The 22,857-nt window shown below is 42.2% G+C and overlaps 2 protein-coding genes across 2 annotated transcripts; both read left to right on the top strand.

Moving 5' to 3' along the window:
- The first annotated feature begins 503 nt into the window (after positions 1–503).
- C1H9orf78 (chromosome 1 C9orf78 homolog) lies at positions 504–7,763 on the top strand. The gene is made up of 9 exons (XM_072632706.1): positions 504–791; positions 1,748–1,807; positions 2,592–2,643; positions 3,043–3,113; positions 3,343–3,420; positions 4,167–4,364; positions 6,103–6,239; positions 6,451–6,549; positions 7,364–7,763. The coding sequence occupies exons 1-9, from the start codon at positions 712–714 to the stop codon at positions 7,453–7,455; spliced, it is 867 nt and encodes a 288-aa protein (XP_072488807.1). The 5' UTR covers positions 504–711; the 3' UTR covers positions 7,456–7,763.
- A 6,573-nt stretch (positions 7,764–14,336) lies between these two features.
- TOR1A (torsin family 1 member A) lies at positions 14,337–22,253 on the top strand. Its single transcript, XM_072632707.1, has 5 exons — positions 14,337–14,613; positions 16,890–17,155; positions 18,162–18,337; positions 18,428–18,555; positions 20,838–22,253. Exons 1-5 carry the CDS (start codon positions 14,433–14,435, stop codon positions 21,086–21,088), a joined length of 1,002 nt encoding a protein of 333 aa, XP_072488808.1. The 5' UTR covers positions 14,337–14,432; the 3' UTR covers positions 21,089–22,253.
- The last annotated feature ends 604 nt before the right edge of the window (positions 22,254–22,857 follow it).

Raw genomic sequence — 22,857 nt, 5'->3', positions numbered from 1 at the left:
CAACTTTCTACAGTCTGAATTAGATAATTAGTGAAATTCAGAAGAGACACTGGTACACCTGGTGTACCTGCCGAACTCCTGTCTCGCTGGAAGGCACCTTCGAGGGGCTGAGCTGGAATGCTGGCACAACTTCGACCACCGCTCAAGCTTTGGGCTTTGGGAGGGGAGAGGAGAGGAGGATGAAAGGGGAAGGGAGGAAAAAGAAAGCGGGGGAGGGGGAAGAGAGGAGAGTGCAATGAGAGAGGAGGAAAGGGGAGTGCCATGAGAGGGGAGAGGAATTAAGGGGAGGGAGGCGGGGGGAGCGTCCCCCGCAGAAGATCGCCGCCTCCCTCCCCGCCCCCGCGGCTCGGAAGGATAACGGCCGGCCCTCGCCCCGCGCGCCCACACTCACCTCGGCGGGCTGGGCTCCCGAGTGGCCGCCGGCACGGCTGCCCGCTCCCCATCCCCGCGGCTCGGGCGGCGGCGGCGGCACGGGGGAGGGGCGGGGCCGGCCGGGGCGGGGCGGGCTCCGAGCACGCGGCCCTATGGGCAGCGCCCCGCGCGGGCCCTTGGAGCCGGAGGCGGGCCCGCCGCCGCCGCGGCCGCACGCAGCGCTGACCGCACTGGCCTGCGCCGGAAGCAGCCCTGAGCAGCTGCGCAGCTCCGGGGCCAAGGCGCCCCATCGGGGGCACCCCGCGGCAGTCCCTGGTGGAAACCCGGGCTCGGGGCACCATGCGGGCCGGCAAGGCCTTCCGCAAGCGCCGCGTCGACTCGGAGTCGGAGTCAGACGAGCAAGACAGTGAGGAGGTCCGGTGAGTGGGGAGCGGGGCAGGGGGCGGCTGGACTGCTGTGCGGAGAAGCCCCGACCCAATGACATCCCTCCGGGATCGGCCGAGCCCCTGGTGTGGGAGGACGAGGTCCGAACGGGAGGGCAGCCGGCCTTGACCCTAACCCCGAGCCTGCGGGATTGATCTCGTACTGCCCGGCTTTTATCTTCTCCGCCCCCCGGGGGGAGCGAGCACCCCCAAAACGATGCGAGAGCTGCGGGGGTTCCCCGCGACCAAGATGCTGCCCTCCTGCCCCCGTAGCAGAATGGGAGCTCTCGGAGGACAGGCACTGGTTTTGCCTTTGTTGGAATGCTGTTGTCTTAACTGGCAACTGTTGAATGTATATTTCGTGTGTTCTCTTCCAATGACAATTCATTCGTTCCTTCAGAGTGTTACTTGTGTCACATCTGACGTTTATGTAACACATAATGTCTTGTGATTCCCGTAACTACCCTGTGAGCTGGGCAGTAGAAACCTTCTTCTTCTTACCTGCGTTGACTTATATGTGTGTTATGCTCTGCCTCATACTAGACAGAAGATTTACAAAACTTCTCTCTTCCGAGAGAAAACAGGACTGTATTAAATCTAGGAAAGAAGGGAGGGGAATGGGGAGAATGAAAGAGAATAGGTAGGAGATATGCTGAAACCTAATTTGTCACTCTAAAAAAAAAATTAATTCTTGACCTTTTTTAAACTCCCCCAATCCTCTCCTATGAACACATGTACACGCATTGGATGGTCAAAAACTGCTACACTCAGGGACTGTTGTCCCCCAGCAGATGAGGAAATCTGTCAGACTTTCTGAACCTGTCCAGTAGTTGGAAATACAGTGTCCCTTTTGGGGACAGAGCCTCAGCGCCAGTGGATGGAACTCTCAATAACCAGACCCCGTTTTATTTTGATGTTTGGACTGCTTAATTATTTCTCTGTGTTATATTCAGGTTGAAGCTTGAGGAAACCAAAGAAGTTCAGAGCTTGAGGAGACGGCCTAATGGGGTGAGGTAGGTTTAGCCACCTTGGATTGGGGACCACAGTCAGAAGAGAAGAAAAAAGTATGTCCTGGATCCCCTTTGTGTAATACTGTGACAAATGCATAACTACTTGAAATAGCCCATATTCTATGTTAAACTGTATACCAGGGCATTCCATCGCCTACCTGACTTCCCTTGCTTTTTCCAGATGCTTGTCAATAGTTCAAAATGAGGAGTATGCAGAGTAAAAAATAGAGATGTTTAGTGTTTATTTTGCTTCATTTTTCTCTGCTAAGGAGAATGACCTTTGCACTTAAAATAACAGGATAGAAAAAATTTAAAGAGTTACCTTTGATGAATTCAAGTCACCATGACCGCATAGTTTATATCCTTGGGAACTGAAGGAACTGGCAGAAGTCTTGAGGCACTGTCAGTGATATTTGGAAAGATCATGCAGAATGGAAGCAGTACACAGAGGACTGGATTTGGAATCACAAGACCTGGGTTCAAGTGCTGGCTCTCCCTACATTTTTGACCTGAGGTGGGGGGAGGTGGAGAGAGAGATAGAGTTCTGGACTAAATCTAGTTCTAAATCTAGCTAGCTCTAAGAACGAAGAACATATCTGTAAAGTTGAGAGTTGGCATCCGTTTTAGTCTGGTTGGGTTTTTTTTAAAGATGTGATCTTTCATGACATGCCTTTTTGGCCCCCATTATTCATATGAGTTTTACTTGTCAGCCTGAATAATGAATTTCTGAACTGATTGCTTTACCTTTTCCTATCTTTGAGTTGTACCCACCATTTTTTCTATTCAGTGCCGTAGCCCTCCTGGTTGGAGAGAAAGTACAAGAAGAGACAACTCTAGTGGTGAGTTTTGTGGACATCTCTGGTGAATGCTGTAATATTTGGCTAGGAAGGATGACCCTGAAAGGTTACCAAGTTAAAAGTGATTTAGTTCAGTAAAATAGTGTGATATAGTTCAGTAAAGCACAGTTGTATGATGAGCAGAACTGAAATAGGTTGTCCTTCAGAAAGGTTATCTATCCTACATCAGCCAGCATTTATTGATACCTCACCTATTCAGGATCCTGAGTGTTAGGGTCTAGCACCCAATACTGTTCCTAATACATAGTAAGTGCTTAATAACTGTTTGATAATTGAACTCTGGGTGATAAAAACATGAATGACAAATTATCTTTTTCCCCCACCTAATTTATAAACCATATTTGCTTTTTCATTATCATCATTATCTTTCTTATTTGGTAGGATGATCCATTTAAGATCAAGACTGGTGGAATGGTGGACATGAAGAAACTTAAGGAGAGAAACAAGGACAGGTTGGTAGAAAACATTTTTAGAAACCATTGAGAACATTTTCTCTCCCTGTTACTACACTCAATTTTGATTGTCCACAGTAGTAGGAAAACTCACTTGCATCCTCAGAGAGACTGGGGAAAACAGAAGCTGTGAAAGAATAACTATTTTATGTGTTGTTTTTTTTTAATGAATTTAGTACATTGTTTTCCAAGGAAATATTAAAGATACCATAACTCTGTCTCCATTTAGGATTAATGAAGAGGAGGACCTCAACTTAGGAACATCATTTTCAGCAGAAACCAACCGAAGGGATGAAGATGCTGACATGTAAGTTTTTATTTTTTTTACAGTATGAGCAGATAAGGTTTTTATTGTGGGTTCTAAATCCTCTTTCCTAGCTGAACCAAGAGAAATGTTTGCAGCTTCTAGAAGGCTTCAGAATTATTTTCCTTTCTCTGTCTCCTACCCTTTCTTGCTCAAAGACCAAATCTTAAACCTAATTCATTAACTCATAGATTGGACAACAGGTCCCCGCCCACCTGGCACAGAGGGAATGTAAATACTAAATAGTAACTGTTTCTCTTTTCCCCAGGAACCTTGAAAGTCTTCTCCCAGATTGGTTTTTTTTTAAATTTTTATTAAAATGGGCCACCCTTGAGTAACTACTTAGAGAGGTCTATTCGTTGAATGGGTGTATCTCACTCAAAGTGAGAATCTGATAAGACCTTAGCCTGAAATGTCCAGGGTCCCACATTGCATCCTGGATCATCTCCACTCATCCTGATGAATATCAGGCCACTGGACCCAGATGGCTCTGGAGGAGAAAGTGAGGCTGGTGACCTTGTACCGCCCTCCCTTACTCCGATCAAAGTCAACTGCAAGACATGTCATCATCTTGATGTCATGATCCTCTTCCAGAATGAAGGACAAACACAACAACCCTTTCCCATCTACTTTGCAGTTCCTGAAGTTCCCCTAATGCACTTTCCTCTTCTGCTGGACTAGCAGAAGGGCTGTGGCTTAGAGTAGGACAGAGCTAGTATGTTAACCTGCTGTCCCTTGGTATATTCTAGGATGAAATATATTGAAACTGAGCTGAAGAAGAGGAAAGGAATTGTGGAAAATGAGGAGCAGAAGGTGAAGTTGAAGAATGCTGAAGACTGTCTCTATGAGCTCCCAGAGAGCATCCGAGTTTCCTCAGCTAAGAAAACAGAAGAAATGCTATCCAATCAGATGCTGAGCGGCATCCCTGAGGTGGACTTAGGCATTGAGTAAGTTTCGTCCTCTTACTTTATTCAATCAATAGAAATTCAGTAGAAATAATTCATTTATTAGAAATAATCATAACTGGCATATATAGTTCCTTAAGATTTTGAAAACATTTTATTTATATATATATGTATATATATATTTCATTTGATCTTTACAACAACCCAGGAGGTAGGTACTATTTTTATTTTCATTTTACAGATAAAGGAACTGAAGTAGACAGAAGTTAAATGACTTGCCTAGTGTCATACAGCTAATAGGTATCTGAGACAGGATTTGAACTCAGGTGTCCTTGACTCCAAGTCTAGTACTTTATACAGGGCAGTGGATAGAGCACCAGTGCAGGAGTTAGGAGAACCTGAGTTCAAGTCTCACCTCAGACACTTGACACTCACTAGCTGTGTGACCTTGGGCAAGTTACTTAACCCCAATTGCCTCATCCTGGGTCACCTCCAGTCATCCTAAGGAATATCTGGTCACTGGATTCAGATGGCTCTGGAGGAGAAGTGAGGTTGGTGACCTGCACAGCCCTCCCTCACTCAAAACAAAGTCAAGTGCAAGTCATGTCATTATTTCTCTGATGGCATGGTCTTCTTTGGCAACAAAGGATAAACACACACACTTTATACACTACCACCTGGCTGACTAGTTTACATGAGGTAGAACTTAAGGGGAATGTTGCTGAAACTTTTGTGCTAAAATCAAAAGTAAACTTAATGTCCCATGTTCTGCCCATGCTACTTCAAGAATAGCAAATATAACTGGGGAGGGCTGACAAGGACTCTGGACCAATTGGCTGAACAGATTTGGAGAGCTGGTCAGCACATATGGAAATACTTCTCTTAACCCAGTCTTTGAAGTTATTTTCTTTCTCCCTATCTCTCCCTCCCATGAGAAGTAGTGGTGGTAAAGTAGATAGAGAGTTACCTTTGAAATTGATTGTCCTCCCCCTGGTCCATACTGACTGTGCTACTGTGGGCAAATCACTGAACCTCTCAGTGCCCCACATAATTGAAAAGGCAGAAGTAGCAGTGCAGGTGCCAGTCTGCATTGATAGAGGAAGTTTCCTGGGAAGTGTGTGTTCCTTTGAAATCACAAGGGTAACACAAAACACAGACACAGACACACACTTTCATCTAAAATAATCTTAAGGAAGAAGTGGAAAGGTAATTTTCCTTCTCTCCAGGAGGTGGGCTGCTGTTGTGGTTGTTCACAGGTGCCACTCAGATGGCCCAGCAGGTGGAAAGGCTTGAGGGAGGGCCCTTGTGATTGAAAGTGAAAGTGCTTTTAAGCACTGCACTTATTCCATCTGTCCTGAACACACCCCAGAGGAATGGTGTTCCAGATTTTAGCAAGGCCTCTTAATTCTCCTCTCAGTAGTGAACTTGGCAATAATTAGTTCAGTTCCTCCCTTAATCACCTGTCTTCATTTTGGCTTAAAACAACTGTTTTTAAAAGGGAGGAAATATTGCAAATCAATATAGTATAGATAGTAACAAGTCAGTGCAGTAACCAGAAATGATCTCTGTGAGTGTGTCATTCCCTTTTAAGGCTCCTTTGCATGTGGAGTTGGCCAAGATCTCAGTAAAGAACTCTCTTCTTCTCCCACCTGCTTCTTTCCAATCCACGTTCCTCTGTGTACTTGGGGAGGGGGGAGGGAAGATGGCAGTCTTATAAGACTCTTACCTCTGAATTCCCCATATTTTAAGGTTAAGAGGTTTTCCTTCTCTTCCCCCTTAGTGCAAAAATAAAAAATATCATTTCAACAGAAGATGCCAAGGCACGCCTGCTGGCTGAACAACAGAATAAAAAGAAAGACAGTGAAACCTCTTTTGTTCCAACCAACATGGCTGTGAACTATGTGCAGCACAACCGATGTGAGTGTGTTTCATGCACCCCAGCTCCCTCACCTTCGTCCCTCTTTCAGGGCACCCGAGTGGCCAGGTCTCATGTTCTCTGCCCTTTCTGTTACTTCTGTTCCACTCTAGTGACCAGGAAAATCCTTAAGTCCTTAACTTCTGAGTGTTGCACATATAGTAGGTGCTTCTTAATGTTTGTTGAATTTGTTGTCAAATTGTTCCTTCTTAGTTTATCATGAAGAGCTCAACGCCCCAGTTCGGAGGCACAAAGAAGAGCCGAAAACCCGACCCCTCAGGGTAGGAGATACAGAAAAGCCAGAACCTGAGAGTAAGAGCAAATGTCTCAGTACTTTCTTGCTGTTGGGTGGTGGGGACAGGAAAGAGAAAAAAAGGCATTCATTGGCAACGCATTTTTTACAGAAACTTTATGTTCTGGGCATTTTATCTAAAGCTTTTTTTGTCATAACCCTTTCAAAGCTTGCAAATTTTTCTAGAACACCTGGAAAATTGGCTAGGCTGTGCTTTGAATCAATGTATGTAGTAGCAGACATGGGGCTCCCTTGGTAGCTGCTCTTGAACACTCTTCCCCAGAGTGGGTACTCAGGGACTCCACCTTGGCTTCCTTCCTTCCCAAAGCCCAGTGCTATCAGGCTTTTCCTTTAATCCTAAATAAAAAAACTCGTAAGTTTCTTTCTGTTTTGGCTACTCTTATTTTTGGCCCCAGGAGAGTGTTGTTTAATCCATGTCTGCTTCTTTGTCCTGGTCTCGAGCCAATCCTCTTGACAGCTAGCATTGGGTGGGGTTAGCCCTGGGGTTCCCATTGACCAGACCAGTGGAGTGAAAGCTCAGGCAGGTCATTCCAAACCCTAGGGTGGACTCTGGGTCTGTTGTCTGTGGGCCCACCTGGCTGTGTTGTAAGAGGCTTATGATTAGCTTGGCTACAAGATGAGTTTCTTGTGTCCTGTGACTGTTATCCAGGACTCACCTATAGGGGATGTGACCTTCCTTGGCCCAGCAACAGAATCACAGGTCCCTGAAGGAATCTATCTCTGATAGCTCCTGCTTGAGGATACTGGGTTTGTTGCCTAAGATAATTAGTTTTAAGCTATGGCTGACATCTTTTTCTTCTGTTTTTCTTTAAGGGTCTCCTCCAAATCGCAAGCGCCCTCCCAACGAAAAGGCAACCGATGATTATCATTATGAGAAGTTTAAGAAGATGAACAGACGCTATTGAGTCAGTTCAGTGGGAGCAGATGGGAAGGGGGTTTTTGCAGAGAATTTATTTTTTGTCAAGTACAAGATGCAGTGTAAATATCACAGAAAGAAAAGTTTGTTTGTTTTAGATCTGTTTAGGCTGTGTCTTATAACCTATTTTTGGATTGTTTTTTTTTGCAAATAGATGTGTTAATGAATGTGACCATGTGAAAATCAACTGTAATGCTTTTGCATGTTACCTGCTGGGTTTTCTTAAGCAGTGGATTGATATCCTCATTAAGCTGTGAGGTTTTCCTTTTTTTGTTAAATAGTAGTCTTGTTACTGTTTCCAAATCTCCTTTGTAAATAAGTTGGCTTTCTTTTGATATTTGCGTAGGGTGAAGTAGATTGTAGGAATTATGTGATCTTATTCTTTAAACAATTTTCTTATTCTTAGACTTTGCTCCACACCTTAGTTAGAAACTCTTGTTTAAGAAGTATCATTTAGAAGATTGAGGTTTGCTGCTTGCTGTGTGACCTTGAGCAAGTCCTTTCCTTTCCCTTGAGCCACACTTTCCTCATCTATAAAATGGGGCGATTAATAACTACCTTACTTACCTCACAAGGTTGTTGAGAAGATCTAGTAAGTACTTTGTAACCTTATGGTGCTCATTCAAAAAAAAAATAGTGATAGCAAAGAAATCTAGGATACAACTAAGGAGGCAACAGTAGCTTTTCTGACTTTCCCAAATTCCTATTGGTTGTTCCGTATAATTTGTTTCTGTATTGAGAAGTTGTAGCTAAGTGTTTTAATTGTTACATAGAGTTATACATAATTCTTGAATAGAAGTTACAATCTGACACTTTACCTCTATTTGGGGGAGATTTACCTTCTTCTAAATCTGCTGGTGGCTGGCATTTCAGGTGTATAGGGAGCTAGGGTTCTGTATTCTCCAGCCCCAGGACAAACCTGAGTGACTGAAGTGGACTTTTCAGGTCCAGCTCAAAAGACATAAAAAAACATGTTTTATCAGGCATTGACACATTTTACAAGATTACTTCCCATTAAAAATATTGCCACTTGGATAGTAGTAGGTTTCCTTGAGGTTTTCTCTCAAATTAGGCCTCACTCAGGAAGGGGAAGATAGTTATCATCCTGTGATAGGAGGCTATAAAACTCCTGAAATGTTCTCAAATGTTTGTGCTACAGGCAGAAAATTTAGATTCAAGGGAAGTCAGGTCCAAAATATAGTATTTGAGGGCCTGTCAATTAAGAAAATGTAAAGTCCTCCACAAATTGAGGGATTATTCACTTTGCCTTTTGAGATGAACACATAGTAAGCATCTAATGAATGCTTTTTCATTCATTCATTAAACTAATAATATACTTACACTACCTACCTCATAGGCTCTGAGGAAAGTGCTTTTTGTTGTAAAATGCTATAGATTTGTGAGCTGTATTAGTAATTACAGGATTGTTGATGTGGAGCTCAAATAGATGTCATCTAATCCAACCCCCTCATTTTACAGATGAAGAGAGATACAGAAAAGGTCAATGATTTGCCCTAGGTCACAGGTAATAAGTGGCAGTGATGGAATTTGGACTCAGGTCTTCTTACTGCAAATGTAGTACTACTCCTTTATTGATTTGGCCTCCTGTAATCAGTTGTTGTCCCTATGAGAGAAAACATGGAGTGGCTGTAGAAATCAGCCCAGGCAGGGGCATGTGTTCCTAAAATCCCATGATCTGGTAATGCATTGAGGACTGACTTCCACTAAAGTCCTGCGCTGGTGCTCTATGTGACAAGGAGGTGATCCTGGCAGAATCTGTTAGCTGTAATGACTTTAAGTATGGTCACAGTGATGGACTATTCTACAAGCACCTGTAATTAGAGATAAATACAAAAAAGCAAGAACAGTCCCTGCCTTCAAGGAGCTAGCATTCTAAAAGGGGAAGTAGCACACAAAGAGGAGGCTTGCTAGGGAAGGTGGTTTTGGTCTGGAAATTCTCTGAGGTGTGTGTGGGGGGAGCAACATTTAATTGACATGCTCTTTCCAGAAACAGTGGTTCCAGAAACAGTTGATTTGAGGTAGTATTGATTTGATTCAAGTTTGCAGAAGAAATGGAAAGGGTAGTGATGGGTTAGGGAAGATGGCTGGATGAGAGCATGAGAAAACATGAACTATTGTAAACTGAAGTTAACAGAACCAGGAAAATTGTTTATAAAGCATCAAATGATGTAAATGGAAATAACAATGGAAACCATCAAATTATGATGACCAACCTTGAACCCAAAGAAGAGACAGAGGAAGGTACCTCCTATGCAGATGTGGAGGAATGTAGGTCTGGACACTGCATATATGTCAGATATTTTTAATGTGTTGCTTAGTTTTGTTAGACTCTGCTCCCCTCTTTTATTGTTATTAGCTCTTATATACTCTGCATCCTTATTCTAACTCCTACTTTCCCTCCCCAATGAAAACCAGTCCCCAGAGGGCAGGCTCCATCCCCCCTCTGGGTAATAGGATACCCCTGAGGAGTAGAAAATGCCTTTAATATTATTGGCTCAACCCCTCGTTATAACATGTTCCCCAGTTAGTATCTCCCCCATTTATTGCCCCAGTGATGAGCATCCCAATACTATTTAACCAATTAATATCAGTTAGCTTTTACCAAAGGATGTTTGTTGAGAAGATATATTGGTCAGAAATACAAACATCCCCTCCACGCTGGGGTTCATGCTACTTCAGTCCCCGAGGAGAGTGGGCTCCAGCTTATAGCCACCGTCAGGAAACATTTGTCCCAGCAAGTCTGCTTATGAATGTGGCCTGGAATGTGTACTGGAAAAGTTGCCCCTTGATGAGTTTGCTACACCTAGTCCAGCAGTTCACTGCTCACAGCAGTGCTGATGCCTCTCCACTCTGCTGCTGTTGCTGATGAAAATGACACACTTTGGGATGGACTCCAGATCCTGGGCCACTTGTGACTCCCCTAATCTTTCAAAGCTTATAGGGTCACAGTGTGGTTCATTTCTAACATGTCACCTAAAAGTAGGAAAGAATCAACAAATAGACAGAAAGAAAAAGACATCATATGTTCCGAGCCATATGTAGGACCTGTTTGTTGGCCCTGGTACTTCTTCTCACACCTAGAGGCTTAACAGCAGGTATTGCCTTGCTCACCACAAGGAAAGAAAAACTAGGGAAGCCAGCTGATGCAGCCAACCAAAAAGCCTTTTCTTCACTGCAAAGTAAACAAGCATAAAATGACAGGATATGCTTAGTAGTAGAGTAGTCCCCTCCATTCTTTCTTAGCTGACATTGAGAAGCAGGTTTACCAAACAGGCAATTAATCTCAGTCAGGAGAATGACCTCTCTTTGGACAGGGTCCTATCACAATTATGCGGGAAACTTTTCTGCAAGACAAGAGAAAGGGAACATTGGGAAAGAATAGGTGATGTGAAAAAAAATGATATAAATAAAACTTTATTCTAAAAAAAAAAACAGAATATAAACTTCTTGAGGGTGATAGTTATATTGATTTTTGTATGTGTGAGCCCTAGCCCTGGCATTCATAAGCCAAGTATTCCTAAGTGGTAGACTTAGGACATGGTAGACTTCCTCCCAACAACCCCATGTATTTCACTATCCAGGGACATCAACTTCCTTGTTCTTCCTTGAATGAAATATTACATCTGAGCAAGCATTTCCTTTGGCTGCTTCCATGCCTGGAATGCTCCCCTTCCTCATCACTCCCTGGCTCAAGTCCTAGCTAAAACCCCACCCACATGAAGCCTTCCCAAATCCCTCAATTCTAGTGCCTTCCCCCCATTGATTATCTAAAATTTATCCTGTATATATCTTGTTTCTACATGGTTTTACATGTTTTTCCTTTTAGATTGTGCTCCTTGAGGGCAGACACTTTGCCTTTCTTTGTATCCCTAGCTTTTGGCACAGTGCCTAGCACATAAGAGGCACTTAATAAATGTTTTTTGACTGATGGCTGATTCACTGACAAGTATGCCTATCTTCATTGGTAGAGAGTTCTGTATACAAATGAAATGATAGATTATAGATTTATATATAGGTATAATTTCTGTCATAGATAAAGTAAAAAAAATATATTTTGTACACATCTATGGAATAGTGATTTCAGTCTATCAAATGTCAATGAAAGATCATCAAGGGCAGATTTTCATTTTTATCTTTGTATTTCTAATATTTAACCTAACACATAGTAGGCAGTCCAGTTGTATTCAGTTTTGTGGCATATTTGCAGTGGTCTGCTAGACCTCGGCCATGTGATTTGCCTTCTGTGCTTCCTTCCTTCCTGCGTGTTCTCAAGTCACAACTTCCCTATCTATAAAATAAAGAGGTTGAACACGAGGTGGGCTCTTTATGATCTTAGGATTTGCCAAATGACTAGTGAATTCTGATAGTAGAATTGAACAGACTAACCAAGGCCCTTTTACTGCCTTATTGAGGAGAAGTGTTTTCTAGTTGCAACAAGTCTCTTTATGGAGAATTTGGTTGTGGCAGACTCTAGTACCAGTGGGCAGTACAAACACATCTAGTCTGCCTTTCCTGTGAAGAATCACAGAACCTCAGACCTATAAGGGTTCTTGGAGGCCAACTCCCTCATTTTACAGAAGGGGAAACCAAGTCCCATTGAAGTTAAGGTGATGTATAGTGAGAAAAGCATTTACCTTGAAATCAGATAATTCATTCAGACAGAGAGATAACTTTTAGAAGAGCCATCAGCAAGGCTGCCCAAGGAAGACCCCAAGTTCAGTTCAAACTTGTATTAGTAGGTCAGATGGTAATAAGAAAAAAGCCACATTTGGAAAATGTCACTTGACTGGTGAATTTGAGAAGGATGTGGTCACCTTGGATGTTGAGGTCCTTCCCCTTGTTTTCCATGCTAACAGTAGTCCTATTAAATTCAATGTTTAGGATACAGTTAACCAAGAGAAATTTGGTGGTCTGAGAAGGATTATTACATCCAAACTCAGGGCACAATTTTAATGTTCGATGTAACACTGGGAGTTGCTTACAAGAAAGAGCCTAACTACCCTAGAAATCTGATACAAGCATTAGAAAATATCCCTATCAGTTGTGTGACAACAAAGTGAATATTAAGGACAAAAAAGCCAAGACAAAATCCATTGTCTTCTACAGGAAGAAAACAGTCTCCAGTATGAAAGCTCACTGGTTCTGGAGACCAAAGGCCTGGGTTAAATCTACCCTCTATAGTTTACCACCTGTACAACCTTAGGCAAGTCATTTAACCTCCTGGGCCTCAGTTTCCTCATCTGTAAAATGGAAAAAGTGGACTAGATGGTCGCAGGCTCTCAGAATCTTGACACATCAAGATACCCTGGAAAGGTCGAATTCCTAATGTGTGGTCCTTAGAACCCTGGGGTGTCTGAGACCTTTTCAGGGGGTGCCTGAGATCAAAATTATTTTCCTAAAAATACTAAGATATTACTTGCCTATTTAAATACTCCTCCCTTTTCCAACTACACACAGTTGGTCCTATTCATATATTCAGTCAAAACTGTATCACAATATACAATGCAGAAGCAGATAGGAAAATCAGGTGTCTTCCATTAAGTCAAAATTTGAAAAGATTTGTAAAGCAATGCTTTCTCACTAATTCATTGTTTTGGAAAATAGGGTTATTTTTTGTAAAACATTCATGTTCACTTGTGATACATTGTCATTTTTAAATGAATTAATAAATGAATATTTTAAAATTGTATCAAGTTTTAAGTTGTAGGAAGGGAACAAACATTTATTAAGTACTTATGTATATATATATATATATATGTGTGTGTATGTATTTACGTATATGTATATATATGTATATATACATTGCTGATCTGGAAATTTGGTTAAAGGAGGCAAACAGGGTAGGTGATATGTTAATGCATATTGTTTATTCACTTTGAGCTAGTCTAAACTAGAACTTGTACAAAGAGACAAAATATAAGTTCTGACTGACTGATACAAGAGTGACAAGGCTTAAATCTGTTTTAGGACAATCCCAGGATATCTGTGTCCCTCCCTCAGAATTACATTCTATGTGTTTATACCATGAGAAAGGAATTTTCTTAATTGAATAAGTTGTAAATACAATAAGAGAGTTGACAAAGTGCCAGTTGAAATTATGACCCAGGATATCTGTGTTTTCTTTACTATTAACATGTTATAACATTTAAATGTCCACAAAATACTAAGATACAGAAAAAAGATACTGTGTCCGATTAAGGGTCACATCCTTAAACAGAGGAAAAAGGAAAAGCCCCCTCTAGCCTTGTTGACATAGGAAGAGGTATTCTCTGAGTTTACTCAGAGAATAAAGAGGTTGTTTGGGCCAGGCTCTTCTTCTGATTGATTAATTCAGGTTCTAGCCCTTATTAAAGTCCAAAAATGATATTAAATGATTATTAACATACATACACATGTATATGTGTGCCAGGAACTGCAAGTGCTTTACAGATGCTATCTCATTTGATCCTCACAACAACCTTGGGGGGAGGGGCTATTATTCTTATTTTAGTTGAAGAAACTAAGGCAGACAGATGAATATGACTTGCCCAAGGTCATACAGCCGAATTTGAACTTACGTCTAACTGGCCTAGCAGCTCTATCCACTATCCACTCTGTCCACCTATATGGACAAAGATAACTCCTGTAAAGGAAAGTTTTTTGAGGTCCTCAATAATTTTCAAGAGTGTAAAATGGTCCTGAGACTAAAAAGTCTGGAATCAGAGTCTTAAGCAGTTGGAGGGGAGGGAGGAGGCCGGCTCTTTGCCCCACTCCAAGATGGCCGGCTCCGGCTTCGCTGCCCGTCCTCGGAGGCGGCGCGGGAAGTGTTTTCCCCTCACAAAGATGGCGGCGGGCGGTAGAGGAGGGGCGGAGCCGGAAGCGGCGGCGGCGGCCTGTCATCTTCACCGGCCGAAGCCGTGGCCGGGAAGGCGGGCTCGGTGTGGCTCGGCTCCGTGCGGTCCGGGCATGAAGCTGGTCCGGGCCGCCCTGGGCCTGCTGCTGCTGGCGCCGCCCTTGGTGCGGGCCGTGGAGCCCATCAGCCTGGGGCTGGCCCTGGCCGGCGTGCTCACCGGCTACATCTCCTACCCGCGCCTCTACTGCCTCTTCACCGAGTGCTGCAGCCAGAAGCGGAGCCTCAGCCGCGAGGGTAGGGCCGGGGCCGGGCCGGGGGCCGGGGCCGGGCCGGGGGCAGGGAGGGCGGCCCCGTCCTCTCGCGAGTCTCAGTTTCTCCATCAGTACAGTGGGGCGATGAGCACCTCCGGACCCTGGGTGCTCCCCGGAAGCTGGAGGCCAGGAGTGTGGAGAGACCCGCTCTGAGATGTGGGGAGAAGCGGGGGTCCTGGGGGGACTTTGGGGGTCGTGAGGGCCAACCCCGTCATTTCGCCGGCCCTTTAGAGAGGACGAGCAGCCTGCCCAGGGTTCCACAAGTGGGTCCGCGTCGAGTGAGGCCCCGGGGTTGGGGAGTGTCCGCCCAGCTCACTGCCCTCGACCGCCCCGGAGGCACGTGCTGGTGCGGAGGGAAGGGGTGGCCTGAGGTGTCTGGGACTGGACTCCAACTCCGAGCTTGACCGCTCCAAGCCGCGGACTCTCCACAGCGCCCCCTGGCTGCGACAGAAACCGTGCGGATAAAAACAGAATTGAGAGGGCCCCTGCCCCTCTAGAGCTGCCTTTCTTACTGGGATGGTGGTGACTAGGGCAGGGAGTTTGGGTAAGATGGTGGGTGGAACAATAATAGCACAGTTGGTCGCCATCTCCCATCTCCAGACCTTTGCCCTATTCCTGGAGCACCTCCTTTTCCTCATAGGGCCCCTCTCTTCCTTTCAGATGCAGTTCAGTTGTTTGCTTCTACTTGAAGCTTTTCCTGATTCCTCAAATTCTAGGGGCCTCCTTTCTCAAACTACTGTTTAACTACTTTGTATTTATTCTTTTTATGTTTGTTCCATATACACTTATATGACCTTGTTGTCTCTCCAGTTAAAATGTAAACTCCCCCTGAGTCGGCATTGCTGTTTTGTGTTTTCGTATGCCCAGTACCTAGCATTGGGCCTGGCATGATGCTTGCTTGGCAAATCCTTTCCAGAAAAAAAGGGTAGTATTGATTTGATTATAGTTGCTAAAGGGGAGGAGAAGGAGTTGCTGGGTTAGGTTAAAGAGGAAGACGCTTGAGTGAGATTGCATGCCTTGTCCAGTTTGACAGGCTTGGGCCCATGCTCCTAATTGGTGAGAACCAACCATAATTAACTGGCCCAAGACTTGGCCATGCTTCTTGGCAGAGGTCACCACGTGGAGAGGCAAGAATGAGTTTAGTGGATAAAAGTTAGGCTTGGAGTCAGAAAGAGCCAGGTTCAAGTCCTGTATGACCCTGGGTAAGTCACTTAAGTGTCCCCAGAAAATTATATGGATGAATAACCAGAGAGTTGTCCATCTGTATTGATGAAGGGAGTTTCTGCAACAAACTTTCCCTCTTATAGATGAAATCACAGGTCTGGATCAGAAGAAAAAGAGAGAAAACCCTCACCTCATAGTATTGTCAGTAAAACACTTTGTAATCCAGAATTTTGAGCCATTATTAAAATAGCAAAGTTAGAATTAAAACCCAGGGTGCCTGACTCTGAAGTCCAGTGGTCTTTCCATTGTATTGTATTTCCTCAAGGATGGAGATCATAGAAAAGTAAAACTTGGAGATTGGGGAGGGAGGGAGGGAGAGGGGATAAGGAGTGGTGGTATCTGGTAAGGACAAGGGAGAACATTTTGGGTGCCATGGAAAGAGTAGTGGGGGCTCCCTGGGTAAGTGCAGAGATTTTGTGGGGAAGAGGTTGGAAGTTGAGATAGGGAGCTGCTTGCTGCCTCCAACAAAAAATGGAGTTTGTAGACCCTGCTTCAGCCTTCTTTGCAAGAGAAAATAGAATACTTTTGTAATTGAATCTTCTTAAAAGTATATTCTTCATTGAGAAGAGGAGAGATATTGAAAGAGGGAGTCTTGTCTCCCTCAGTTGTACAGGTGGTGGTTGAATCTACATGAGCCCCATTTTCCTCCTTTCCCAAGATAGGAAGCCATAAAGTAAGGTTAGATTTGGCTACTTAATTCTTAGATGTGATGTAGACACTGAAGAGGCAGAGGCCTTTCTGCCAAACTGATGGACAGTTTTTGTTCCTGTTTGAAAAAGCTGGAAGATGATGTGTCGTTGGCATAGGTGGGGCCCAGGAAGTTTGCAGCAAGGAAGAAATAGCAAGGGTTTGGGGGAGGGGGAGTCCTCCACAGAATTTCTTTGGGGCTGAAGAGTCAGGTTATTTTAGTCAACTGCTAGTTATAGCTGGTTAGCATCCCAGAAGATCTGAACCAATCCTTAGCTGGTAGTATGTTTTATCTAGTCTGCCAACCAGTTTTTTACTTGTATATGACAACTTTTGTTTTTTCCTCAGCATTACAGAAGGACCTTGACAGCAAGCTCTTTGGACAGCACCTTGCAAAGAAAGTGATATTAAATGCTGTGTCCGGGTTCATAAGTAACCCAAAGTCCAAGAAACCTCTCACCCTCTCCCTGCATGGATGGACTGGCACAGGGAAAAATTTTGTCAGCAAAATCATAGCTGAGCATATTTATGAGGGTGGACTTAACAGTGATTATGTGCACCTATTTGTGGCCACATTGCACTTTCCACATGCTGGGAACATCGTACAATATAAGGCAAGAAGATAATCTGGAATCTTTCCCAGCTGCACAGGGGTTGGGCTTTGTTTGATGTTTTTGTGTGGGTGATGATGAAGTTTATGGGATAATATGCTAAACAAATGAATGATCTTTGAGAATTTCTTTCTGGATGTCCCTTTTGTATTATATTTTGCACCTTTGTAAAGGGTTATACAGCATTTGGGAGGCAGATGTGTTTGATGCACAAGAGCAGTTCAGCTGTTAGAGCTTTTTAATGCTTCCTTTGTAATGTCCATAGTGCTGAATTCGTGAGATCGACATTCAGGAATCAAATGGGACACTGGAAGTGCCTGGCCTTTGGGAGGGAAGAGAAGTCTCATTTTCCATATGAGGAAGTTGAGACCCAGAGAGGGCAAGTTATTTATTCAAGCTCACATAGCTAGTTAGTTGCAGAGCTAGCCGAGAACTCACATTTTCTGCCAGTGTAGCCCTTCTTCGTGTCGTACCATTTCTATAACCTATCTGTTTGATTTCACTTTGCCTTAGCAAAAGTATTTGGGAAGGGTTTTTTTGAGAATGGGTAAGAATACTTAAATTTGCTTTTCTTCATTATTTCTTTTACTGGTGTAGATATACTATTCTGAGGTCATAAGCTACTTTTAGTTCATTAGATTATTTTTAATTGTGCTTTATTTTCTTTTATAATCAGTACTATTCAACTAGAACCTAAAATGATTTCTTTTCAGATAATCAATAACATTTTTTCCAATAATCAGTTATCTGGAAAGATAATCAATAGATGGTAACATGCTATAACTCAGTAACCCATATCCTTCTCATTAGACTATAAAGGATAATTTTCTTTCCTATTTCTTCTCTAATTATGACAAAAGATAAAAAAAGAAAAAAGATTGGCATGACATTAAAGTGATATCATTAAAAGAAGGATTCCTTAGGCATTTTAGCTATTTCCAGGGTAACATTCTTCTACATTATTCTTACTGAAGTCTCCCCTGGGTATTTTTGGTTTGTTATAATCCAGGACCAGTTACAGTTGTGGATTCGGGGGAATGTGAGTGCCTGTGCAAGGTCCATCTTTATATTTGATGAAATGGATAAGATGCATGCAGGGCTTATAGATGCTATCAAGCCATTCCTAGACTACTATGACTTGATAGATGGCATCTCCTATCAGAAAGCCATCTTCATCTTTCTCAGGTAAGATGGGATTTGGAAAGAATGAAGGATTCTGGGCTGTCTTCACAGCAACTAAGGCAGCAAGTCCTTATTTTTGTACACATCTCATAGCAATGCAGGAGCTGAAAGAATAACAGATGTGGCTTTAGATTTCTGGAGGAGTGGAAAGCAGAGAGAGGAAATCAAGCTGAAAGATGTGGAGCAGGCGTTGTCTGTGTCAGTCTTCAACAACAGGAATAGTAAGTAGTACTCTGGGTGTGTGTGTGTGTAACTCAGTGTTTTGTGTAAATGGGTTGGGGAAGGGGCTTTGTGATCTTCCAGTCCTCCTCTCTTCTGGGTCTGGAATGTTTGATACCTTAGCCTGCACATTTGGAAATGTTCATAGTTTTTATTCTCTTTTTAAAAAATTTTTTTGTTATATTTTAAGTTCTGAACTGTTTCCCTCCCTCCTTCCTTCCCCACCCTGCCCTTGAGAAGGCCACCATTTGACACATCGACATATACATGCATATAAAACCATACTGTGTCCTTCCATTTATCTTCTCTTTCTCAGGAGTTGGGTAGCATCTTCCTCATACTCCTTTGTAGTTGATTTGAATATTTATATACTCAGAATAGCTTATTTTTTCAGTTATTATTAAACAATGTCGCTGTCATTGTACGCAACATTCTCTTGGTTCTGCTTATTTCATTCTTTATTATTTCTGGCAAGTCTTTCCACATTATTCTAAAATCAACCTGTTCATCATTTCTTACAGCATAGTAGTATTCCATCACAGTCGTATACCACAATTTGTTTAGCCATTCTCCAACTAATGAGCATTCCCCCATTTCCAGTTCTTTGCTACCACAAAGAGAGCTCCTATAAATATTTTAGAACAATTTTCATAGTTTTTCTATTTTCTTGTTTTAAATCTTTTCTTTCCATTGGGGAAGGAAAGGAATTCTACTGGGCTGCAACAGCTATGATGAGTTGGAGATGTGGATTTCTTCATATTCCTAACTTTAACTTTTTAGGATCTGATCAATCAGGTTCTATCCCTTGGTTTTTTAACTTTTATTTTTAAAAAATAACAAGCACTTATTTTCTCTCCCTCCTAGTGCGTACTCTTCAACCGAAAATAACAACAGCAAAAAAGAAACAAAAACAAAACTTGGTAACAAATAAGCGTGATCAGGCAAAACACATTCCTACATTGGCCATGTCCAAAAATGTCTGCTTCATTCTGTGCCGAGTCCTTCACCACCCCCCTGTCAGTGAGTGGATAGCAGACTTCATCATTAGCCCTATGCAACCAGGATTGGTCATTGCATTTTTCAGAGTCCTTAAGACTTTCCAAGTTGTTTGTCTTTACAGTGCTGTTGTTTTGGTATAGATTGTTTCCCTGGTCTCCTCAGTTCACTCTGTGTCAAATTATATGAGACTTCCCAGGTTTCTGTGAAACCAGTCACTTTGGCATTTAATATGGCACAATATCATTTCATTATATTCATATACCATTATTTCTTTAGTCATTCTCTAATTCATGGGCACCTCTTCAGTTCTCTGCCACTTAAAAAAAACTGCTATAATCTTTTTTTTATGTATATGGATTCTTTTTGTCTTTCCTATATTTTGAGGTATGGAGCAAGTGGTGGTATTGATGGGCCAACGAGTACACAGAGATGGGAATTTTTTGTTATCCCTGACTACACAGAATTCTAGATTCAGAGCTAGAAGCAACCTTATGGGTCATCTAGTCCAACACTCTTATTTTACAGATGAGGAAACAGGCCTAGCTTCCTCAATTAATGATTTGCCCAAGGTCACACAGGTCTGCAATATGTGAGGTAAGAATTTGAACCCAGGACCTGACTACAAATCCAGTGTCTTTTTTTTTTTTGAGAGGTTAACAATCACTTCAATCAAGCACATGCATCATTCATTTAGTTCAGGGAGTCAGCACCCCAAACTTCAAAGAAAATACAGAGAAATCAAAAGTCAACAGACATGCTTCCAAAATGTCTGACCATTAACATACATATCTTTACCAGAGAGGGAACATCTGGGTTTTCAAAGCCAGGAGCCTCCTTAGCGGCTTCCAGAGTCCTTGTCTGGCTAAACAAACACTTCCAGTCAGTAAGTCCAAAAATCCAGTGCTCTTTCCCTGAAGCATACTAACTTTCACAGTCAGCTAGGTGGTGCGGTGGATAGAGCACCAATACAGGAGTCAAGAGGACCTGAGTTCAAATCTCACCTCAGACACTTGACACACACTAGCTGTGTGACCTTGGGCAAGTCACTTAACCCCAATGGCCTCATCCTGGGCCATCTCCAGTCATCCTGAGGAATATCTGGTCCCTGGATTCAGATGGCTCTGGAGGAGAAGTGAGGCTGGTGACCTGCACAACCCTCCCTCACTCAAAACAAAGTCAAGTGCAAGTCATGTCATCATTTCTCTGATGGCGTGGTCTTCTTCGGTCAACAAAGGATGAACACACTAACTTTCACTCGTACTGACTTTGTTTTCTTTTTTTCCAGGTGGCTTCTGGCACAGTAGTCTAATTGACCGAAACCTCATTGATTATTTTGTTCCATTTCTTCCTCTGGAATACAAACACCTAAAAATGTGCATCAGAGTTGAAATGAAATCTCGTGGCTATGAAATTGATGAAGATATTGTAACTAGAGTGGCAGAGGAGATGACATTCTTCCCCAAAGAAGAGAGAGTTTTCTCTGATAAAGGCTGCAAAACTGTATACACTAAACTGGATTATTACTATGATGACTAAATATTTTAGGATGCATTTATTTGCATTGAAAAAGAAAGTACTCAAAATGGAAACACTTGGGCTTTTTTTTTTTCCAAATTCCTTTTCTTAGATGAGGAGGAAAATGAATTTTAAGTCTTTGATAAAAAGAAGGAATTTCTCCTTATATTTTTTATTCAGAGGAATCTGCAGTAACCATCGAACCTTTTCAAAAGCCTGGATCTGCCTCCCTAACTTCCATGGGAACAGCACCAATGAAAGAAGTCACCTATTATCTAACACATTTGTAATAGTGCCTATGATTTAAAAAAAAAACACTTTTCAATTACAAGTTTGTGTTTCAAGGAAAGCCAAGTAAGTTTTATGTAAGTTGTGATGAGTTGCCTCAAAATAGTTGTTTTTAACATCATGAAAAATCCTTTAAAGTCTAAATTTTGAGGTTTTGAGAGTTTACCCCCAAAATTTCGATAATGATCATGTCTTTAGTACAAAAACTAACATCTGTGATCTGGAAAGAATTCCCTAGATTTGTATCAGTGTAGCCCAGGGGCAGGAATAGGGAGAAAACCATCTGTCAGAAGAGGGTAATGAAGCTCTTTTTTCAGTCCTGCCCATAGGAGCTGAGGGATTTTAACAAAAAGGAAAAATGTATGAAAAGATGAACTTTAGAGGCTGTTCACTGTATGTGTCACAAAAAGCCTTAAAATGTCCTTTCAAGGAAGTTCAGTGTGATAGTACTAAAATAACTGTTAATTAGCAAAATTTTTTACAAGGACTGAAACAGTGAATCTGTGAAAACAGGATTGTTCTTCAAATTACAAGTAATATGGTATCCTGAATGTGTTTCCATTATATGACTTACGGAAAAGAAGGCCAAATGACATGTTCCATTCATGCCCATCTCACTTTTACACCTCGTGATGTCCTTGCTCCGAAGGAGGAGCAACCTCACTATTTATGTACCTATTGTCCTTATTTATACGTGGTGAGTTTTGCCATATTTTTAAGCCCTTCTCTACAATGACTAGTTTTTGATTTTATGATCAAGGGATTAAATACACCCTCTTCTCCCTTGACCCCAAATACTTGGAAAATTTACACACATGCAATAAAGATGCTGAGGATAGTGTTTTTATTTATAAATACAAATAACTGGTTTTTCAATAAAATTTGATTTTCTAATTTATGAATACATTTTTTCAGGGGAGAATTGATGCTGTCAGCCCTTGCCTTACACACTTCACAAATCATTAAGATACATAAACTTCTAGTTAGAATGAAAAGAAAAATTCTGAACATTGCCTGATAGCTAGAAGTGGTTGAGATTATTATGACGCATCTTTGTAGAATACTTTGCCTCACGGAGACACACCCTCTTTTTGATCATGTGTTTCTAGGAAGTCACATAAATTAAGTGACAATAGTTTGCTGTTTCAAAGAACTTAGCAGACTGGTTTGTAAAAAGTCATTTAGGAATCAGTATTAAAACTGGTTTTTAGAAGGTCATCTAGTCTGACCTCATAGCGAAATCAAAATTCTAGAACCTCACTAACAGATCATTTAACCAAGATGCAAAGAGTAACAAAATTTATTACTCTACCACGTTAGGAAACAAATGTCCAAAGGGCACATCTCTGCCTCATTCTTAACTTCTGCTCACTTGCTCTAGTTACATGTGCTTCTGCTACAAACAAATCTAATCAGCTGGCTACAAAGTGCCATGGGATTGTGAGCTATAAAGGACTAATCTTGCCTTCTCCCCTCATCCCCCTTTATTTTACAGATGAGGA

The sequence above is a fragment of the Notamacropus eugenii genome, chromosome 1 (genome assembly GCF_028372415.1).
Source record: "Notamacropus eugenii isolate mMacEug1 chromosome 1, mMacEug1.pri_v2, whole genome shotgun sequence".
NCBI classification, from domain to species: Eukaryota; Metazoa; Chordata; class Mammalia; order Diprotodontia; family Macropodidae; genus Notamacropus; species Notamacropus eugenii.
This window is presented reverse-complemented; position numbering and strand designations above follow the sequence as displayed.